Genomic DNA, 21,494 nt, shown 5'->3' with positions numbered 1-21,494 from the left:
AACCAGATACAAATATAGTAAAACTTGAAGCAGATTATTTACAAAATATTGTAAAATCCTACATTACAGCAAGATTAATAACCAAAATGAAATACCCATACTCGATTGCCCCCTTGAGCCATGGCAACACATGATAAGAAAATGCTGTATGATCATTTAAGCTTTAAAAAAAAACAAAAAATAGAAAAAGAACAGATGAAATTGGTGCCCGTAATGAATCCTCGACGGATGCTGAGCCTTAAATATTTTAATGGGGAAATAAAGTGTCCCCTGCTACAAAAAGGTTGAAAACATTCGAAGAAGCCGTTCTCTTGCTGATGACTTTATTTCGTCACGAATTTGAGGCCAAAAGACTCATATACACTGCTGATACTAGTATCGACTGCCCTCCTGCGGCTATTTTACGGTTAGGAAATTGCTATAATGATAATAATGATAATAATGATAATAATGATAATAATGATAATAATGATAATAATGATAATATTAGAAAATAAGAGAGAGGGTGTATGGTAAATAATGCACTTGATTAATGTAGCGCTTTGTACATTACGATGTAGTGGCCAAATCACTTAATAGAGACCCATATTCAACCATTTGCACACATTTGAACAAATATATGTTTCCCGCAAGTGCAAACATATTCAATGTAAAAATATTTTTTAGTACCCCAAAAAAACCCTCAAACTTGTTTTTCTTAAATAAAAAAAATAATTAAACAAAATTAAAAAAAATTGCAGAAAGCAAAAGCAAGCGAGCAAGCGAGCAAGCGAGCAAGCGAAATCGACAAAGAGAGCAAGCAAAAACGAGAAAGAGAGCAAGCAAAAACGAGAAAGAGAGCAAGCAAAAACGAGAAAGAGAGCAAGCAAAAACGAGAAAGAGAGCAAGCAAAATTGAGAGAAAGAAAGAAAGAAAAAAGAAAGAAAGAAAGAAAGAGAGAAAGAAGTTTTTCTCCTCGCTTAACCAACCAAATGTCATTCTCCCGTAATGCAGTACGTACTACAGTATAGCTATATCCATGCAACATAATCGTAGCCTATTCGTTCAGACGTCTACTCAAACGATAAAACTGTCATTTCACTATTTATTTAAATCTCCTTTTTTAAATCCCGAACTGTCAGCACAGTGTGCAACTTTTGCACCGCCCCTTTTCCATTGTACGCACTTTCATCCTGTCGCTCTTTAACTCGCGTGGGACTCTCTGGCTCCGTATTCCGTCACGCACATTTTCAAAAGAAGAAGCCGTTTTGCCATTCGCAACTTTTCTCGGAATGTCTCTCCTCAACTTTCTGCTATCGGTCAAGAACGACTTCATCCTTTTTGCGACACCGCTCCTTCTCCTGCCTTTGCCGCTTGTCATCGGAACGTCGGTATGAATCACTATTAGCTATTAATGGCTATCATTATTTGATTTCTCTGTGATCGACCTTACAAAGGGATGAAAAATTGATGCAATGCTGTGCAACGTTTTTCCCATGACTCCTCTCGATTTGCACCTGTTCTTGCATCCGCGGCAATGGTCTAGAACAGGGTCCCCAACTTGGTGCACCAGGGTGCACCCCAAGGACAGTTGAGGTACCAGCGGACCTGTTCTGAAAATAGGTCACCAGTGCTGGCTCATTGTGATTTTCTTGTAAATCTATTATTTATTTGTTGACTACATCTATTTAACCCCAATTTTTTAATGATTAACCTGGTAACAACCTTGTAACAACATAGTTATAACACGAAAATTTTCTATTTTAGAAATTCAAATAAATATATTCCAGTTCATGGGCTTCAAGGACAAAAACATTCATTCAAGTATAGATAATTATTCGCAAACAATTAATGAAGAGAGTAGAAGGCGAATTCATTCATTACTGTATTCATGTATTAAATATTTGTTTTTAATTTTATCTATTTATTTTACAGGAAACAATACAAACTAAATTCCAAAAGAGGAAATGAGCAGTAAAAAATGCAATGCTTTTTAGCTAGCTAGCTGGCTACCTTTTTAGCTTTTAGCAAGCTGTCTAGCTAACATTTTACCTTTTTATGCTAGTTATGAAGCTAAAATTGGTCTCCTTTAAGCTGGCTCTCTAGCTTTGTTTTTAGCTTTCTATCTGGCTATTTAGATGTCTTTTTACTCTTTTAGCTAGCTATCTAGCCGCCTTTTACTTGTTTTTAACCTGTTTACCTTTCTAGGTATCAAGATACCTGTTTAGTTCTATAGAAAACCATCTAGCTAAATTGTTATTTTAGAAATTTATATCAAACTGGGGGCCCTTTGTGCTATTTGGGAACAAAATGTAGCTCTCAACTTGAAAAAGGTGGGAAACTCCGGATTCAAAACATTGGTTCTCGACTGTCTCACTTCAGGACGCTACATCCCACTCTAATGACAAGCTGCGACCCGAATAAGGAAAAAAAAAACACTTCTCAAATGTTTTGAATGAAAGGATTGTGCAGTTTAAATAGTAGAATATTTTCACCGTTGTCTCAAAAAACAAAATGACCAGCAAAACCAATTAACTTTAAGTTCTGTACTTGTCTAGAAGCGTACATCGCATGTAAGCGACCCCCTAAAACGTCTTTTAAACACCCACAAAATAAACCTGGTCATATAACAACTAGAAACATATCCAAACCATTAATAAAAAAACAAACCAGACATGATAACAGAAGGCTGGATGAAAATGGCTTTGAAATGGTAACCAGAATGACAATGGCAATGACCGACCACCTAAGGACCCTGTGGGAAGAATCCACATTCTTGTCCTAGTGGCTGGGAAAAGGTCCCTTGTCCACTTCTGTTCCCTGGTTCGGTGGGGAGGATAAAGTCCCCTGTCCACTTCTGTTCCCTGGTTCGGAGTGTAGGAGAAGGCCCCTTGTCCGCTTCTGTTCCCTGTTTCAGTGGCAAGGAGAACCTCCCTCGTCCGCTTCTGCTCCTATTTATGGCGGCAATGAGAGGGCCCTTTCGTCCTCTTCTGTTCCCTTTTCCGGCAGTGAGGCGAAGGTTCCTTGTCCGATTCTGTTCCCTGTCCTGGCGGCGGGGAGAAGCCCCTCGTCCGCTTCGTTCCCTGTGCCAGCGGTGAAGAGAACATTCCTCGTCCCCTTTACCGCCGATCTCTGGCAGCAAGGAGAGGGTCTCTCGTCCTCTTCTATTCCCTGTCCTGGTGTTGAGGAGAAGGTCCCTCTTCCATATCTGTCCTCTGTTCCGGCGGCAAGGAGAAGGTGCCTCGTCAACTTCTGTTCCCTGTGCCAGTGATGAAGAGAATCTTCCTCGACCGCTTTTGCTCCGATTTCTGGCAGCAAGGAGAGGGTCCCTCGCCCTCTTCTGTTCCCTGTTCTGGTCGCGAGGAGCAAGTCCCTCATCCACTTCTGTTCCCTGTCCCAGTGGCAGAAAGAAGGTCCCTCGGCTTCTTCTGGTCCCTATGAGGGAATAGAGATGGTTCCTTCCCTGACATCCATAAGGTCACTCGACCATGTCTGGTCCTATTGGCAAGGACAAGTACCTTCAGCTGTTCCCTGTTCCAGCGGAGGACTGTATTCTGCAGCTTCTGTTCTGGCTTCCCTGCATTTGGGTCCACCCTCAAAACGTGACCGTTTTAAAGGAAATCTAAAATTCGTCACTTCTTCAAGATAATAAAATCCATATGTCAAATATCCTCGTCTGTATTTAAGTTTGGCCAGGTTCAACAAGTGTAAAGAAACTTTATTTCCCTTGTTCTGCCGTGTTATCCCACCTTTGCACGGAAGAATCTACTGTGATAGAGTTTACATGACCTCAGTCATTATTTTCTTTTCGTAGCATTATTTTGCAAGGCCCGTGGCCCATTGAAAACTAGTCCACAACCCACTGAAAACAGGTCCGTGACCCACCAGTCGAGAACCTCTGCGTTAGAACCTGCGAGTTCGACATGAGGGTTTTTTTTCTACCGTGGGAACCGCTCCACTGTGATACATGCACGCACACGCGAACGCATGTTATGATAAGATTTTAAATCACGGGCTGCTTGTGCTCATGTGAACAAAATGTGCTGCACTAACAGATAGATTAACAATGCACATCAACAACAAAATACATAAGCCCAAGTCCTGATAAACACTCACCAATGCCCTTTGCACGGTCATATTGTTGAATTGTGTATGAAATTGATGGTAATTATTGATTGGACAGGAAGCAGCATGTGGTTATGTGATCATCCTCATGGCGGTGTACTGGTGCACCGAAGTTCTACCTTTGGCGGTAACCGCGCTACTCCCGGCAATCCTCTTCCCGCTCTTTGGTGTCATGGAGTCCCAAAGTGTGAGTAAAAATGCCTTAAAATATGCTAGTTTTTATTCTATTTAGTTTTTACATTTCTTTTTTTTTCTTTCGTCGTTATCAATTACCAGTTTGGGCGCCTTACTAAAAAATACTTACTTCATTTTAAAAGTATCGTATTTTCTAGACTTTAAGGCTCACTGAAAACCCCCAAATTGACCAGAAATGTGAAAACTTTACACTTGTATGCATCGCAGAACACAGTGGCTCCGATTAGACATGCATACTGTGGTTACAATCAGTAACATCGCTGATCAATATCCTAGCAAGAATCGGATTTGAGAAGTGTCAGTGAGAGTGCCAAAATGTAACCTTGAGACTACCAGTGCCACAAATGACAAGGAAAAGGCATAAGAGCTGATCTCGATCTAGCATTAAACACAAAGACAAATTTGCATGGTGCATTTTGTTCTGCATTCTGAAATTGCGTGATAACGGGATAAAACGTATGATAAAACGTCAGCGATCTCCTCGCATACAATGTTGTGCAATAAATGTATTCATGTTTTCGCAATAAGTCATTTAATTATTTATATCGGTATTTATTTTGTGATTTCTTTTTTCGTGTATTTTATCGTGCATTTATTATGGGATATATTTTCGTGTATATTTTATTATAAGAAAAAGTTATTCAAATGAGGAGGTCCAGTTGACTGAACGAATTGGCTGATGTTGCAGTTAATCTGTGTACTCGTCGATCAACCAATCGGTGAATAGCTAAGTCAGTTTGACCCGCCCCTTTATTATTTGAATAACATTTTGTTGTGCGAAAATAGACGACAAAATCACGACAAAATACAAGATAAAATACATGAAATACACAATAAAAAAAATCCATAAATGACAAGATTCATAATAAAATGAGTAAATGTATGTCATGTGTTTAGGTATTACGTGATGCATTTCTAGGTATGTGTTCATTTATTTATTTCAGATATATTTGTAGGAATTTCTTTCTACATTAATTTCTATATAAGGCAGTATCGGTCATCCATAAAAAAATGTCCGGCGTACGAGGCGTAGGTCTGAAGTTTTAAGACTTGAACTCTAGAAACCTTATATTTGCCAACTTGATGAGCTAGATTCATCATAAACAAAAACAATGATTCAAGGACATGTGTTTTGATATAAGACAATAAGGGCATGCAGTGTTTTAACTCAAAGGATAAGAGACACATTATCTTTGTTTTTCACAGCGGCGATAAGCAATCAGTGTGAAACCAAGCTAGCTAGCTTAGCTTACCTTTAGTTGAGTGATAGCAAGTCACATATTAACTTGATGTTGGGTATGCTTTCAATTTAGGTGACAATATAATAACAGATCAGACACCATAGGCAGAGTATCTTGAATTGAAAGAATACCGTTATTAAAGTGAGCACAGTGTCACTTTAAAGTGACTCTGTGTATGATTTGACCACTAGATGTCGCTATATAATGTGGTGCTACCAAAAATGAGTGCAACAAAGTACAAAGAAGAATACAAGCTATGCAGACTCAAAGTGACCAGATCGCACCATTTTTTTTTTCATTTTTTGCCCAGCCTTTCTCAAGTTTTTTGCTTTTTTTGCAGCAAGATGTCGGACAATCTTGTCAGCTTCCTTTAGGTGAGCTTTATGTTATGTAAAATAAATACAAATTTCTTTACATACAAGTTTTTTAATGCACATTTATATGATAGTTAATGTATTTTTTGCTTATTATTCAAACTGATGTTTTGATCTTGTGGGGTTAAATCAGGCATTTCAAACATACAGCCTGCGGGACGGATCAGGCCCCTTGGATGATTTAATACGGGCCGCCATAAATTTTCGAGTATATAAAAAAAAAACAGCCAGTCTCCAAGTCATATCTATTAAAAAATATGACTCTTTTTAATATATGCAAACCAAATGCTCACTCCAATGTGTTCAGTCTGTATAGTGTGCTGAGTTGGTTCAGGTATAGAACTGCATTTACCCTACTGTTTGAATACACCAGTTAATACATTCAATGCCAAACGCGAAAACCATCCCCCTCATTGTTTTTGGAATAAATGTGTTGTGTTTAAAAAATGTCCCCATTGATTATAATATGTAGGGCGGGTTACTAATGTAGGCTGAATGTAAAGCATAATACTGAAAAACAAAGCTAAAAATTTGAGTTGAGACCGTTCCGGTCCACCTGAAAACTGAAAGTCTGGATCCGGAGTTCAAGATCCTTCGATTAAGACACACTGTCCCTTTACTTTCTTTGATGGTTGTGGGTGACTCAGCCATAATAAAAGGGGCAGATCAGCCTGTAAAGTTCATAGTATTAAGAATTGCGTATTAACATTGAGTGTTTACAAAGTCACAACCTAAGTGGACAAAGTTAAAACATCCCAATCAACCTTTTACAGGAAGTAATGCATATTAAGCATTGTTCATTTGGCTTTGTTATTTAATTTGGTAATTTGGTAAAAAATATATATTTTGTTTCTGTTTAAAATGTTGACATTAATATTTTCAATAGAGAGTGGCATTTATAGCGACAAAAAGATAGCAACCTACCAAGTAGAAACGTAAAAAAACAAGAAACTGTGTTGGGCATAAATGTAGTTTTGTCAGGTATTTAATACATTTTTGGGGGATTGTGTTTAATTCTTTCATATTTAGTCATAGATATTACAAATCAGGGCGGCATGGCAGATGAGTGGTTAGCGCGTCAGAGGTACAGTTCTGAGGTCATGGGTTCAAATCCAGCTACCAGCCTACCTGTATTGAGTTTGCATGTTCTCCCCATGCCTCCCACGTTCCAAAAATATGCATGTCCGGTTAATTAGCCGGTCTAAATTGTCCCTAGGTGTGAATGAGCGAGTGAGTGATCTGTCTCTGTGTGCCTTGCGACTGGCTGGCAACCAGTTCAGGGTGTCCCCTGCCCACTGCCTGAAATAGCTGGGATGGGCTCCAGCACTTCCGCGACCCTACTGAGGATTAGTGGTGCAGATTATGGATGGATAGATGGATGTTAAAAGAGAATGAAATACTTTCTTTAGTTTGGTAGCCTTATGTTTTTTTGCAATTCTGTATGAGTCCAACTATTATGACTTACATTTCTGATACAATGCTTTAAAATCCATCCTGTGCTGTTTCTCTCAGGTTTGCATGCAATACTTGAAGGACACTAACATGTTGTTTGTGGGCGGCCTGATGGTGGCTGTGGCCGTGGAGCACTGGAACTTGCACAAGCGCATCGCCCTTAGAGTTCTCCTGCTGGTTGGCGTACGTCCGGCATTGTGAGTTGCATTGGGCGTCCTATTTGCTTGCCGAGTAGTTTTTATTTATAAACTGTATTTACTGTATTCTAATCCACAAGTCCTCAAACACAACAGTCGAGAATAATGTGGTCAAGGAAACTTCCTGTCATAATACATAATATAGATTAAATACCACGCCAAAAGAATGAAAGGGTTGCAATTTAAAAATAAATCAAATAGTGATGAAAGATTTTTAAATAATGTTTTTTTTTCAACCATAGCGTCTTGATTAAAAGGTATTTTTCATTGGAATAAATATCCCGTTGAATATCAAAAATAACATTGAAATAATTGGGTTGAACTGATCACACAGCAATACAATGTTTAAATAAACATACCACATTTTAATTTGAAAATAATACTTGAAACATGTATTCATTTAAAGGAAAAAACACTAAATGAATTAGTTAGGTTAGTAGGTGAGGACAAACTATGGCCAGTGGGCCACATATGGTCCATCAAGCTTTTTAATGTGGCCCAAAGAAAACAAAAACGGTGAAAACACAATGATAATATCCATCCATTATTTTCGGCACCAGTTATCCTCACTAGCCCTTTCCAGCTGTCTTTGCGCAGAGGACAGGGTAACCTCTGAACTGGTTGCCAGGGTGTACACTGAGGCAAAATGTATTAATTAGGATTTGTTATTTCGTTCCACATGACTCATTAGTTTTACAAACTTTTGAGTGTGGAAATATAGCAAGGATGCATCTCATCGGTTAGTGGACCCTCAACTGAGAACCACCACACTAACACAGAGATAATCCTTGTTGGCAGACTGATGCTGGGCTTCATGGGTGTGACGGCCTTCTTGTCCATGTGGATCAGCAACACTGCCACTGCAGCCATGATGGTGCCCATCGTCCAAGCTGTCTTGGAGGAACTCAACAATAGTGATGCACAGATGCCAGCCATCCTAAGCTTGGGAGAGGTCCAGATATTAGAAATGGATGACAAGCAGCAGAATGAACCAAAGGGCACAAGTGAGACGATGCCGGACACTTTGTTTAGTGCGGTTTTTGATACACCTTCTGCGGCTTTGCTCTGCTGTTTAAAGAACCCGTGGTAGTGACTTGCCCAGACACAACGGTGGAGGAAGCACGGCAAAAGGAAGCAGCAGAAAGACAGAAAATGTGCAAAGGGATGACCCTTTGCGTTTGCTACTCGGCGAGCATTGGCGGAACTGCCACGCTGACTGGGACTGGACCTAACTTGGTGCTTAACGGACAAATGAGCCAGTGAGTGTTTGGTTTTATGCATTCATGCTTGTCTTGGGCTGTTTTTCATTTATTTTATTTTTATCTGGGCTTTCAATGGAGATTTCCCCTGCTACTATAGTTCCAAAGATAAATATCCTTCTATTTGCTAGCTGAGAATATACTTTTCTCATCAGACTTGGCTTATTCAAGAGTTATCAAGAGGATTGAGGAATACTGGCCAGTATTCAATCTAGCAGTCAGTGGTTTTACACTGTAAAAACCAAAACATTCAGCATAAAAATACATTATCCTCTAGTATTATTCAAGATTCTGTATTCTGTATTCAGTTATAAGAAATACATTAACTGGATATAAAGCTACACTAATTTACTATAAACACAGAACCCCTTTATTTACTAGGTTATGCCAATTTATTGATTGTTTAACTGTGTAAATGTAGTGTATTTGCAGCAATGATAACACATATTTCTAATATTGTTTTACTTCAGACTGTTTCCTGAAAATGGCGATGTGATCAATTTTGCCTCCTGGTTTGGATTCGCCTTCCCCAACATGATCCTCATGCTGGTGCTGGCCTGGCTTTGGCTTCAGTTTGTATATATTGGATTCAAGTGAGTGAACAAATTCAGAAAAAAGGATGCGATGGGGAACAGGCACTCAGTATTGAGGTGCTTGTGTTTCCAGCTTCAAGAAGACATGGGGCTGTGGCAATAAGAAAACTGAGAAGGAGGTGGCTGCCTATGAAATGATCAAAGGGCAGCATCGGCGACTGGGGCCAATGTCCTTTGGTGAATTCAGTGTCCTTGGGCTATTTATTCTGCTCGTGGTACTTTGGTTCTCTAGGGACCCTGGCTTCATGCATGGCTGGGCTACAAACATCTTTAACTCCAAAGCAGAGTAAATACCTTTTTATCTAACTCAATTTTGTAAAATGATCCTACTAGGCAGCAGAGCTCACCCTCTGAGGGTTTCACAGGCTTGCAATCAATTGTCTGTAAACATTACAATATGGGCTCTAACCGTTCCCTGTGCTGATATTTACTATGTATCATTCACTGTGACTGACCCCTATAAATGTGATATGTGGCTGGTAGTGAATCAGCTATCAAAGATGAATATTCTATAATAATCAATACTAACTCAGTGGACTTGACACTTCTACCTGGTACACCTGTTAATCTTAGGTATGTCACGGACGCCTCTGTTGCCATCTTCATTGCCATCCTCCTCTTTGTCCTGCCGTCCAAGCCTCCTCGTTTGTGCACATGGAGAAGGCAAAGCTTTGACACAGGTCAGTGCAGTCAATTATAACTATCCACTGTAACAACACTTACTTTTTTTGCGCTTTGTAGCTTCACGTCAGACGTCTGGCAGAGTTCCACGTCTGCTCACCTGGAAGGTAGCCCAGAAGAAGTTACCGTGGGGAATTGTGCTGCTCCTGGGAGGAGGTTTTGCTCTGGCTAAAGGGAGTGAGGTGTGTGAGAGACAGAATTGCAATTCAGTTAAGCCACATTACCATAGATGCTAATGCTAAACTTACCTCCATTTGAGTAGTGAATTTCACTCACTATGAATCACACGTATCTATGTATTTTTGGACTACAGTATAAGGCACGTGAAATTTAGACTACATAAGAGCTACCATGTTTATCCATGTATTATCTTTGGGTTATTCATACACCTTTGGCATACAATAGTGCAATGATTGACCAGTCAAGTCTTGCTGATCAAAATCACAAAACAATGTTTGCAACAGGAATCAAACCCGGATCGCGTCTATGAGGGCGCCGACACTTTCCCACTAGCTCACCAGTGGTACAGCTAACATAAAAGACATTAGTTGTGATCTCATTATCACAATTTTCTTATTAGTAAAAGCTTGTATAGTATTTTTTTGAAATACTTTTTGTTATCTGTTTCTTGCAACGATGCACAGGTGAAGAGGTGGAGGGACTGTTTAATGTATCAGAAGGCAAACTAAAATGCACCATGCAAAGCAGTGTCTGTCGCTCTGAGTAAAAATAGTGTAATAAAACTCTAATGCCTTTTTGAATGTCATCTGTACCACTGGTGGTCTAATGGTAAAGTGTCGGCGCCTTCACCGTCACGGCCGGGTCCCAATCCTGTTGCTATTTGGGCTGTATACAAGGCGCACTTGCAGATTTCTTGCCAATTTGGGTTTTTTAAGTGCGCTTTATAGTCTGGAAAGTACAGTAACTAATAACATACATTTACTTCAAAATTTGATTAGGAAAATAATTTTCTGATCACTTTTGACCTACATCACACCTCAGGTTTCAGGACTTTCCAGGTGGATGGGAACTCAAATGAGCCCCTTGCAAAGCATCCCACCCTGGGCAATCGCAATCATTCTGTGCCTGCTGATTGCAACCTTCACCGAGTGTGCAAGCAATGTGGCCACCGCAACGCTCTTCCTGCCCGTCCTAGCATCGATGGTAGGCAAAACGGAAAAAAGAAACAGTTTTGTTAAAAAGGAAAACTGCACCGGATTCCACATGGTTAAGTATTACTTTCCCAGCTTATTTCCCCCAATGGGAGTGGAGCATTCAAACCCCTCCCAGTGGCAGTCTGCCTATTCTCCGCCTGTTTTGTTACCCATGTATTTGCTCATTCAGGCTGAATATGCTTGGGGCCCCTCCTCCCATTCGTAACCTGCCAACACACTAATTCAGCTCCTCTGCCGTGGGCTGAAGAATGGTGTTACTGTGAGTGAGTGCCAGTGGACCGGGTTACGAAAGATGGCACCGGGCAAGGGGTGCCTGGGTAGAGTTTGCTTCAGTCGGGACAGGAGTAAAAGAAAAGGAAATCTCCTCAGTTACTCGAGGGTGAAAGTGAAAAGCTACAGCTTGTGGCTTTCTATAAAATTTGCATAGGCTTTTAAAAAGTAAAACGTCACCTCAAGAAATAGCTTATGGATTTTTGCCAAGTCAAGTCATATTTATTTGTCTAGCCCTTTATCAATGGGTCTCAAAGAGCTTCACAGGCCGTAATAATAGTAGATACAAAATCTCCTGAGCTCAAACGAACATAAGGGCAAGAAAATGTCCAAAGTCCCAATCCATAGAACAGAATAGAATAGAATAGAATAGAATAAAATAGAATATACCTTTGTTATCATTTTTACAAAATGAGTCGAACATAATGTGACAACGAAATTGGGCATGGCACTCCAGTTACACATATAGACTGTATAAGATAAAGGTTTAAAAAAAGATAAAAAGAATTTGAAAGTGTGGGCATGTAAAAGCAGAAGATATTTACATTGGGTCCACATTGGGTGTCCATCCATCCATTGTCAGCACCGATTATCCTCAGTAGGGTGGTGGTGGTGCTGGAGCCTATCCCAACTACCTTCGGGTAGTCTGGAGGGGACACCCTGAACTGGTTGTCAGCCAGAGTCAGCCCTGACTTTGCAGGAATACGTCTGAAATTATGCTGACTTACTAAAAGTTTTTCTCCGTGGCGATTTCCCGCTTACGTCGAGCGGAGGATTGAAGCTGATCCATGTTTGATTCCGCAGTCGCAGTCCATCGGCATCAATCCGCTGTTCGTCATGGTGCCTTGTACCTTGAGCGCCTCCTTTGCCTTCATGCTGCCAGTGGCAACGCCCCCTAACGCCATCGTCTTCTCCTACGGGTACCTCAAGGTGTCGGACATGGTGAGTGCTCTTGGTTAGTCACTCATTGACTTTCCAAATTAACTTCTGCCTACCTTGTGTATGTGTACACCAATCATTCAATGCCACTTCCAATTTTCTCAGTGTAGTAATCCCTCAATTTACACAGAAATTGCGTTCCAACAAGGTCCTGCGTTTTTTTGAGAGGCGCAAAACTGTTGTTTTAGGACACTGAAGCTCCCTACTGGCTCTTCTCATTGATTTACAGGGGTTCCACTGGAAAGTAGTTCCAACTTGTTCAATCACATCTTCTAAAGTTAAGAGGTGTCCCGTTCTTTTAGCTGGACATATCATCTAACGTAAAATGCACGTTTGAACAACAGTCCACAATTCAGTCTTTGCAAATTCAAGAACATAAAGGACCTTTTCTGGTTGAGTGAACGCCATTAATGGGTCTGATTTTTAAAAAAAATCAATAGCCTTATAAAAAAAAAAACTGAATGTGATTTGCTTTGAAATGGCACAACTTTTATCTTACTTCCATTTATAGTTAGGATGATATGGGGACTTCACATGTGCCCAAGACTTTTGGAACACTACATTAAAACCAAAAAGCAAACAAAATTTACAGTATCAATCATTTGTACTTTTAAATTTTACATTTAAAAATAATCTTTCCGCTATCTTGCACTATTGCTTCAGGACAAGATCCACGTTACAGATGATATTTCGTCGACATCATCCATCCATTATTTGCACCGCTTATCCTCAGTAGGTGCTGGATCCCATCCCAGCTATCTTCGGGCAGTGGGCAGGGAATACCCTGAACTGGTGGCTGGCCAGTCACAGGGCACACAGGGACAGACAACCACTTGCTCATTCACACCTAGGGACAATTTGGACCCGCCAATTAACCTGACATGCATGTTTTTGGAATATGGGAGGAAACTGGAGCCCCCAGAGAAAACTCAAGCAACACGGGGAAAACATGAAAACTCCGCACAGGAAGGCTGGTCGCTAGATTTGATCCCATTACCTCAGAACTGTGCCGCGGACGCGCTAACCACTCAGCCGCCATGCTGCCAGTTCGTCAACATCATGTGGACTTTTTTGGAAAACAATATTGGGGGAGGAGAGTGATTTCACGTGCTTGCTCTAGGTTTTCTTTTGTTCTCCAATTAAAATGATGAAAGTAAGAATAGGACTGTTTCAAATACAGTTCAAATGCCAGCCAAAACCCCCATTTAAGATTTTAAAAAAAGACAACCTTATTCCACATTTATATTGTGTCACAATCAAATGGGCATTATTAAAAAACAAGAATGTGGCAAAAAAAATATTTTACTTTCCTCTAGCATGTGGAGAAGTCCACCTTTGTTGGCGATAGAAAGCATCTTCCTCTACCTTTAGGTGCTTTCACAGGTCAAGAGTGTTCTATTGACATGATTGCTCTTAGAGGAACTTGAAATTGAAAAAAATTCTCACATACCAGTTTCAGGTTTTTCAGGCTGTTTTACCTACACTCACAACTAAGACTGCAATGTGATTGATGCACGAGCAGACACAGGCAGAAAAGGGACGAGGCGACTCTTCAGCCAATCAGAATGCCGGACACAATGCACAATGAAAATCCACAATGTAGCGAATTAGAAAGGGATTAGTTCAGTATATATTTTTAACCTATTTTTAATTTTTAGGCCAAGACCGGATTAGTCATGAATGTTATCGGCATACTATGCATCACGCTGTCCATCAATACATGGGGGCGAGCAATGTTTCACCTGGACACCTTCCCTCAATGGGCCAACGCGACAGGACCATGACAGCGCCCAGGTGTACACCTTCTGATCTAAGTCAACTGCACCATCTTTTAATGTCTGCACTGCCAAGGCATACGTCTCCCATCATGCTTGCGTTTCTGCTGGTCCACACTCACAATGTGTGGATGATTAATCAGAAGTAGAGGGAAACATGACATATGCTTTTGGTTATATTAAGAAGTAACCTGAGCAAAGGAACTGGAAAGGTGAATTATAAAAAAAGCACAGAAAACAAATCACATCGACTAGGAAGGTGCTTCATAACCATTCATGCCTGAGTTAAAACTTCATACTAATTATACATGTACATATTTTATTAATCAGTGTTTCTCAACCTTTCTTGGAGCCAAACCACATTTTTTTCGTACAAAAAAATGTCAAGACACACCGCCAAAAATGAATAAACAAATCGCAGGTCTAGCTTAATTTTTTTTTACATTTAACGTGTCAAGACAGACTATAATGCATCATACATGACATTATAAAGCTTTAGATTTGATCGCACACTCTATTTTTACACAGGAAACATAATTCTTCTCCAAAAACATAAAAAAATGTACTTCTTTAAAACCAAAAGTCGCAAAATTTTACCAAACTAGTAATCTAATACGATTATTGGAGCAGTTTATTCACGCTCAAGGACTTATTCTTGCTTCAAAATAAGGCAGCCATAGACTAAATTACTAGTCATGAGTCAGGAATTGTTGTTTTTGTTTAAATTTGAAAAAGTGGTCCTTTTTTTTTAAGGGGAGAAAAGCGGTAGTGTAACGCTTAAATCAGTAGTTTTGGTGAGTATACAATTTATCTAGATTAACAATTTAATACCTTATCAAAATGGCTTGAGTAGGAATCATTATTTGTGGTGGTCGTGGCTAAGAAGGTGGTATAGGTAAATACTTTTGGGGAATAGTTTGGTTTTTATTACGTAATTCACTTTATTTTAAAATTATTATTTTAGATTTACTTTAATTTCACTTATTTTTGGGGGGAATACATACATTTTTTTATCAAAATGTTTTATTTGTGGAACTACATTTTCTTGCAGTTTAAGCTCAAACGTAACTTTTAAGGACAATTCTCTATCATCAATGATTTATTCACATGTACAACCTCCTGCGTAGATAGTTTTAAAACAAATAGTTATTTACTGCCATCTACTGATACAGGAAAATAAAATCAGTCCCTTAGTTAATCACTGCAATACAGCACTGATACTTTGTAACTGCATTTTTTGTGAAAAAATGTTTTTTTTGTCACTAATTAAGGGTTTTGGACAATTTCTTGTAGCACACCAGACAAGGTCTCACGGCACGCAGGTTGAGAAACACGGTTTTAGATTAAGTATTTTTTTCCAACTCAAATTAATGTTTATTTTTTTGCTGTTAAATATTAAAAGGCAATGTCCAACAATGTCTTTATTTTCTACCAATACATAAAGTATTCCTTTCAGAATTGTTTGTTCGTTGGATTATTTTCTAGGTAACAACAAGTTTTGCACCAACATTCTTCTATTATTGAAGTCACTGCTGTATATTTGTTACTTTGCAATGACGACGATCCAAGTATGCAAAAATGAATCAGAAGTGTTTTTCTACCGTTTTTACTCAAGACATTGTTTTTGTATTTTGAATTGATCGAATCGTGATTCTTTTACTCCAAGATGTTAAATGTCAAACAAGTGAGGATATTTGAATTGAATTTTATGTTTGGTCCAGAACAGAAGTTTGAGTGCATAAATAAAGGTTATCTCGTATTTTTTAATTTAATTTTTTATTTGTTGTGTGTGTTTGTCTACTACTACTACAGTACCGTGAGAACACTTCCGAGTGACAGAAACGGCACACAAATTGGATTTCAAAAGTAGAAAGGATTGTGTTTTTCAACTAATGTTGGGTTTTTTAACATGTGTGTTGGAAAACGTGTTTCCATTCAAATGTTTTTTTCGTGTTTCTTATGTAAAAATGTATGTGTCTTGGAGGAGCCCCTTAATAATGCGATGACACATTTCAAAAGGATTTCCGAGCAATATTCAGCATCACAGGAGCACCTCCCTGATTTTTATTTTAAGACTTCTTGGTTTTGGTGTGGTTCTGTGTGAGTAAAGCACTCTAATGCTTATTCGGGAGAACATTTCCATCGTTTCATGTATCATCCTTTTCTCTTGTTTTTCTTGCGCAATATAACCTTTGCTTTGCTGCATTGGCAAACTACGCACACAGTAGCCTAATGAGCTATTCACGGAGTAATCCAAGCGTCACGCTTACAGTTATGCAAACTAGAAAGTGCAAATACTTGCCTTTTAAAGGTAGTTGTGGTACTTCTTTTACTTCTGTAGGTAATTGTACTTGGTAAGATACTTATCATCCTTTTTTATTTGTTTTATTTAGATATATTTAAGAACAGATGTATTATCTATAACTTCAGCATTATCACCAATCCAATGTTTATTCAGTTTATACATTTCAAATGAAATGCTATAATGATTAAGGTCAGGCAAACAACAATCCACCCCTTCTCCGCAATAGGTACAATTCATCTACATAATTTCTTGTTTTTTTTTCCCCAATCCCACAAATAATGCTTTATCATATTGTCATAGTGTATTCATATTTTTGGGAGGTATCATTATTTTTATGTCATTTATTTGTGGTATCACTGACATTTTGATTGCATTAACTTTTCCCTATAATGTCAACTTCAGTTTACTCCACTTTTCAACATTTATTCTTTCTATATTAATAAACAGAGTTTCCTAAATATCTGAAAATAATTGTATGCCTAAATACACTATACTTTATGAAAGCTTTTTGAAATTAAAGGGTGCTAGTTGGTCCTGTTAACATGTTGCGGATATGGGAACAACTTCAGATTTGTGCCAATTGATGCAGTACCCGGAGACTTTGGAGAAAGTGGTAGTAACTTCAGGCAAAGCTGGTACAGAACTTGCAGGTTCCTGCCTCAAGACCAGGATGTCATCTGCATAAAGAAACCGCTTACCGGTATGTTCTCTGCCTCCTCCCATTACACCCTTGAGTCTAGGTTCAGCTCGGATCAGTGGGGCTAGAAATTCTAAAAATGTATTCATTTCTTAGCTGACCTAACTAGTTTGTCACTTCATTAGACTGCTGAAATAGTATTATATGAGTCGAGCTGCTTTAATTCACAGGCCAAAAGTCGTCTGGTCTTTTCACAACTGACATAGAAGCGTGTCTTTAAGCTAAATAAATAATATTCAGCTTTTTTGTCGTAGATTTCATGCAATCCAAATTTTAACTTACAAATGTCCCTAAAACCTGTTTCGTTATAAAATTCAGATTCAATTTGTTAATTACCGCCTCAGGTTTAACTTCATTACAATATTAATGAATTAGAGCTTGTTTCACTGCTTTAATAAAATTAAAGAAATGCAATAAATAAATCCAATTTTTGCTGTCATTTTTATTTAGAGCATTCGAAAATACATGTACATCAAAATGTAACGTGCATAATGTACCGGTTATCTTGATGACAAAAAGAGTGCAATAAAACGCAACAATTTTTCATAAAAATAAAACAGCAGCCTTTTGAAAAGCTAAGTACAATCAAATTTATGCAATACAAGTTTTATATCTTTACAAATGTCACAAGTCCGTGAACGGGTAAAACGCATCAGCATCGTCTCCTCTCTCTCCTGATACAAAATCAATGCATACATACTTGGGCCTGGGGAACAAAACACAAATAATATCCCCAAATGCTATTCAAAATATATACTGCCCCAATTTAGAAATCACCTAATAAATCACCTAATAAACACAGCCGACCCTCGGTTTAGACTAGGAGTTGGGAACCTTTTTGACTCCAAGGCCCATAAGAGCAAAATATTTTGATTTTATTTTGGGAAAGAGCCACGCAGTATATTTTGAGACAAAAGTCAACAAAACCGGTAAACCCGCTCCCAAGATAAAAGTTTATTATTCAGCACAATTTTATTTCACTGTGTGACGTTAGATGATTTGATAAAAATTTATGAAATAAGAATAATGCCAGAGCCTGTGTCCCAAATGTCAACAAATATGCCACTTTATACTTGTCTATCTCTCGCAATTACTTTAAATTGTTGAGGCTCATCCAATCAAATTGCTCTGGGTGCTTTTCTGGTGTTTTGGAGTATTTACAGTTTGTTATGTTGATTCTCATCATAAGGTGTCTCAACAGTAAACACGGATTCTTTAAAGAGCATCCAAATAAAAGAATTCTTAGCGATGTACAGCATCGAGAAAACTTACATGGATTCGATTTACGTTACGCTAGTCTCCAAGCCATACAAACTCATGAAAAGAGTCATATATGGCTCGTGAGCCATAGGTTCCCAACCCCTGGCTTGGACATTCAGATTTTGAGTTGGCGGGCAGGGCCTTCTTGAAGGCGTAATGCCAGTAGTTTCACAAACTATGATTGTCTAGTGGGCGGTAAAATAAGTAGCATAACAAAAAAGTGAAGAAAAATCACCATGTCTACTACTTCTGTCGAACAGAATTTGTCATCCCCAATTCTAATACAAACTAATGCCAGAAATACGACAGGACAGGTAAAACTTTCGGTATTAGCTATGATGGCAATAGAAAAGATTGTAAGAATAACAGATAATCTGTACGGGCAGCACTGCGGCGCAGTGGTTAGCGCGTGTGCGGCACAGTTCTGAGGTCATGAGAGCGAACCTCCTATGTGGAGTTTGCATGTTCTCCCTGTGCTTGGGTGGGCTTCCTCCGGGCACTCGCACATTCAAAAACATGATAGGTTAATTGGCCGGTCCAAATTGTCCCTAGGTATGAATGAGAGGGAGAATTGTCTGTCCCTGTGTGCCCTGCGACCAGTTCAGGGTGTCCACTGCCCGAGGAAGGCTGGGATTGGCTCCAGCACCCCCGCGACCCTACTGAGGATAAGCGGTGCAGATAATGGATGGATGGATGCATAATCTGTACACCAGAGTAACTGAAATCTTCTTGAGGAAATAAAGGAGGAGGGATTTTGTACGTGAATAAAAATAATTGTTTTTTAGTAAAATGTGGCTACTGTATAGTCCTAAATAATACTGCAATTAGTTATTATCAATAACTTTTTTATATGTGTCAGCTGTCGCTGCAGTGAATGTTTAATAGCTATAAAATAGTTATTAGGGGTTGGATTGATTCAGACAGGCTTAGGCAAGAAATGCATAGCGCACCACTTCACTCCACAATAAAGCGACATCTGGTGGTCAAATAATTTACACTGTCCTTTCAGTGTAAATTCAACCCACGCAAATTATGGTTTCATTTATTACTTACTGATTAGTTTATTTTTATATGAATTCCAAAATGTTTTTAGATCTTATTTTTGTTGCAGTTACAGTTGAAAAACTGTTTGAGAACAGTGGAATGTTTTTAGCAGAGCTTTTCTTGTAGAAAACCCAATTTGGCCCGACCTCACCCTCAAACTAGCTCCGGTGGCCCTCATGAAACTTGAGTTTGATACCCTTGAAAGGAGACAACCATGATTAAGATCTTGTTTGGTTGGCTGGATTCTTTTAATGGCGTATAACTACCCACTTCTGATGCAGGTCTAAAATGTTTGGGGTCCATTGTGGAAATTTGCATTCATAGACCTACTTATTAACCCATCATTACCCATCAGACCCCTAATAAGTGAACGACGTAAAGGTCAAAAATCACATTCCATGTCTCCTGTGTATCAGGTGCACATGAGGACAAAAGGGTTCTTGTGGGATAGCATCATCTTGGGACAAAAAGGGTTGTTGTGTACTGTGTCCTGATACTTACACACAGCAGGGTGAAGGAAGGATGAACATGATTTGTTATTATTCAGTGATGTGAAATATGTATTATTTCAACTGAAAATGGGTTCCTTTCAGGTAGGATTAAAACCTGACAGTGCGTTAAAATGCACCCTTTTCTCTGGCTTTATTTCCAATGTTTAGGTGATAAGTAGTCATTTACCTACATAATGTTACCTTTTGAGAAAGGAACAATACACAAAAAATGAATTAATATTCATAACAATATTTCAAGAGCGGTTGGTTGGTTGGATTCCTTAACGACTAAGGTCGTAGGGGCACCATTTCGTATAGTGTGTCTGGGGCCTGGTGGCGCCCATCCCTCTCCAGGCCAACATCCATCCATCCATTGTCTGCACCGTTTATCCTCAGTAGGGTCGCGGGGGTGCCAGAGCCCATCCCAGCTATCTTCAGGCAGTGCACAGGGAACACCCTGAACTGGTTGCCAGCCTGTCACAGGGCACACAGGGACAGACAATTGGCTCGCTCATTCACACCCAGGGGCAATTTGAACCGGCCAATTAACCTGACATGCATGTTTTTGGAATGTGGGAGGAAACCGGAGGTCCCAGAGGAAGAATATTCAAACCCTGGGGAGGCTGCGGTGGCTGGAATTGGAAGCCATACCCAATACTTACAACATTGTTACCCATTGCCTCGCTGCTTGGCATTGGGGGTTGGAATTGGGGGATTAGTCACCTAATGACCTTCAACCCAATGTGTTGCAACACATCGGTTGAGTTGAGCAAGGAGGCTGGGAATCCCCTCCTCTGTATCAATTTCCTAGAAAGAGTCAAATCTGTAAACGTGTGTTCTTGAATCTAGCCACCTCCCACGAGGAGGGATATGGCTTCATATGTTTCATATATTTCATCCATTTTCAGCACCGCTTATCCTGAGTGTTTTATGTGTCGGTTATGTTAAGCATAAATGTTTTAACTAATAATGGAAACAATAATTTTGTTTATTAATTTTACTACATAAAAGTCCAAAAAGAGTGTTATTTCTATTAGACTACTACCATTCTTTTTCCAGTACTGGTGGGGATTTTTTCAAGCAGAAATGTTTATTCGTAATACGTTTTACAGTTTGTAATAATATTGTACTTATAGTGTTAACTAAATACTTGCTACATAGCGCAAAAAAACAACAACTGCTATAAAGCACAATCGACCAAAAACCCACCATTTTACTTTCAATTTTTGCCAACCCTTTTTGAAGTTTTGGGATGCAGGTAGCAGCATAATGAAAGACAATTATGTCAGCATCCTGTAGGTGAGCCTTGTGTTATGTAAAATAAATGCTAATTTCTTGACCCACAAATACTTTTAAAAATGCGTCTTTGTATAAATATTTAGTTATTTTTGCTTGTTATATAATTCTTTTTTGGGGGGGGGCTGAAACTGGCTTACCACTAG

At 39.1% G+C, this 21,494-nt stretch overlaps 1 protein-coding gene across 2 annotated transcripts; it reads left to right on the top strand.

Annotated features, from left to right (window-relative positions):
* Nucleotides 1-1,186: 1,186 nt before the first annotated feature.
* slc13a5b (solute carrier family 13 member 5b) lies at nt 1,187-15,086 on the top strand. 2 transcript variants are annotated; one of them, XM_088345136.1, is made up of 12 exons: nt 1,187-1,370; nt 4,163-4,291; nt 7,427-7,563; nt 8,362-8,567; nt 8,642-8,822; nt 9,293-9,415; nt 9,489-9,701; nt 9,989-10,095; nt 10,157-10,278; nt 11,099-11,260; nt 12,346-12,483; nt 14,139-15,086. In XM_088345136.1, exons 1-12 carry the CDS (start codon nt 1,272-1,274, stop codon nt 14,262-14,264), a joined length of 1,743 nt encoding a protein of 580 aa, XP_088201262.1. In that variant the 5' UTR covers nt 1,187-1,271; the 3' UTR covers nt 14,265-15,086. The 2 variants fall into 2 exon arrangements, with proteins under 2 accessions (XP_088201262.1, XP_088201263.1); XM_088345137.1 differs by lacking the exons at nt 1,187-1,370; nt 4,163-4,291 and adding an exon at nt 5,828-5,914.
* Nucleotides 15,087-21,494: the final 6,408 nt, after the last annotated feature.

This window comes from Urocampus carinirostris, chromosome 10 (assembly GCF_059441175.1).
Source record: "Urocampus carinirostris isolate Australia breed hairy pipefish chromosome 10, RoL_Ucar_1.0, whole genome shotgun sequence".
In the NCBI taxonomy this organism is placed as follows: Eukaryota; Metazoa; Chordata; class Actinopteri; order Syngnathiformes; family Syngnathidae; genus Urocampus; species Urocampus carinirostris.
This window is presented reverse-complemented; position numbering and strand designations above follow the sequence as displayed.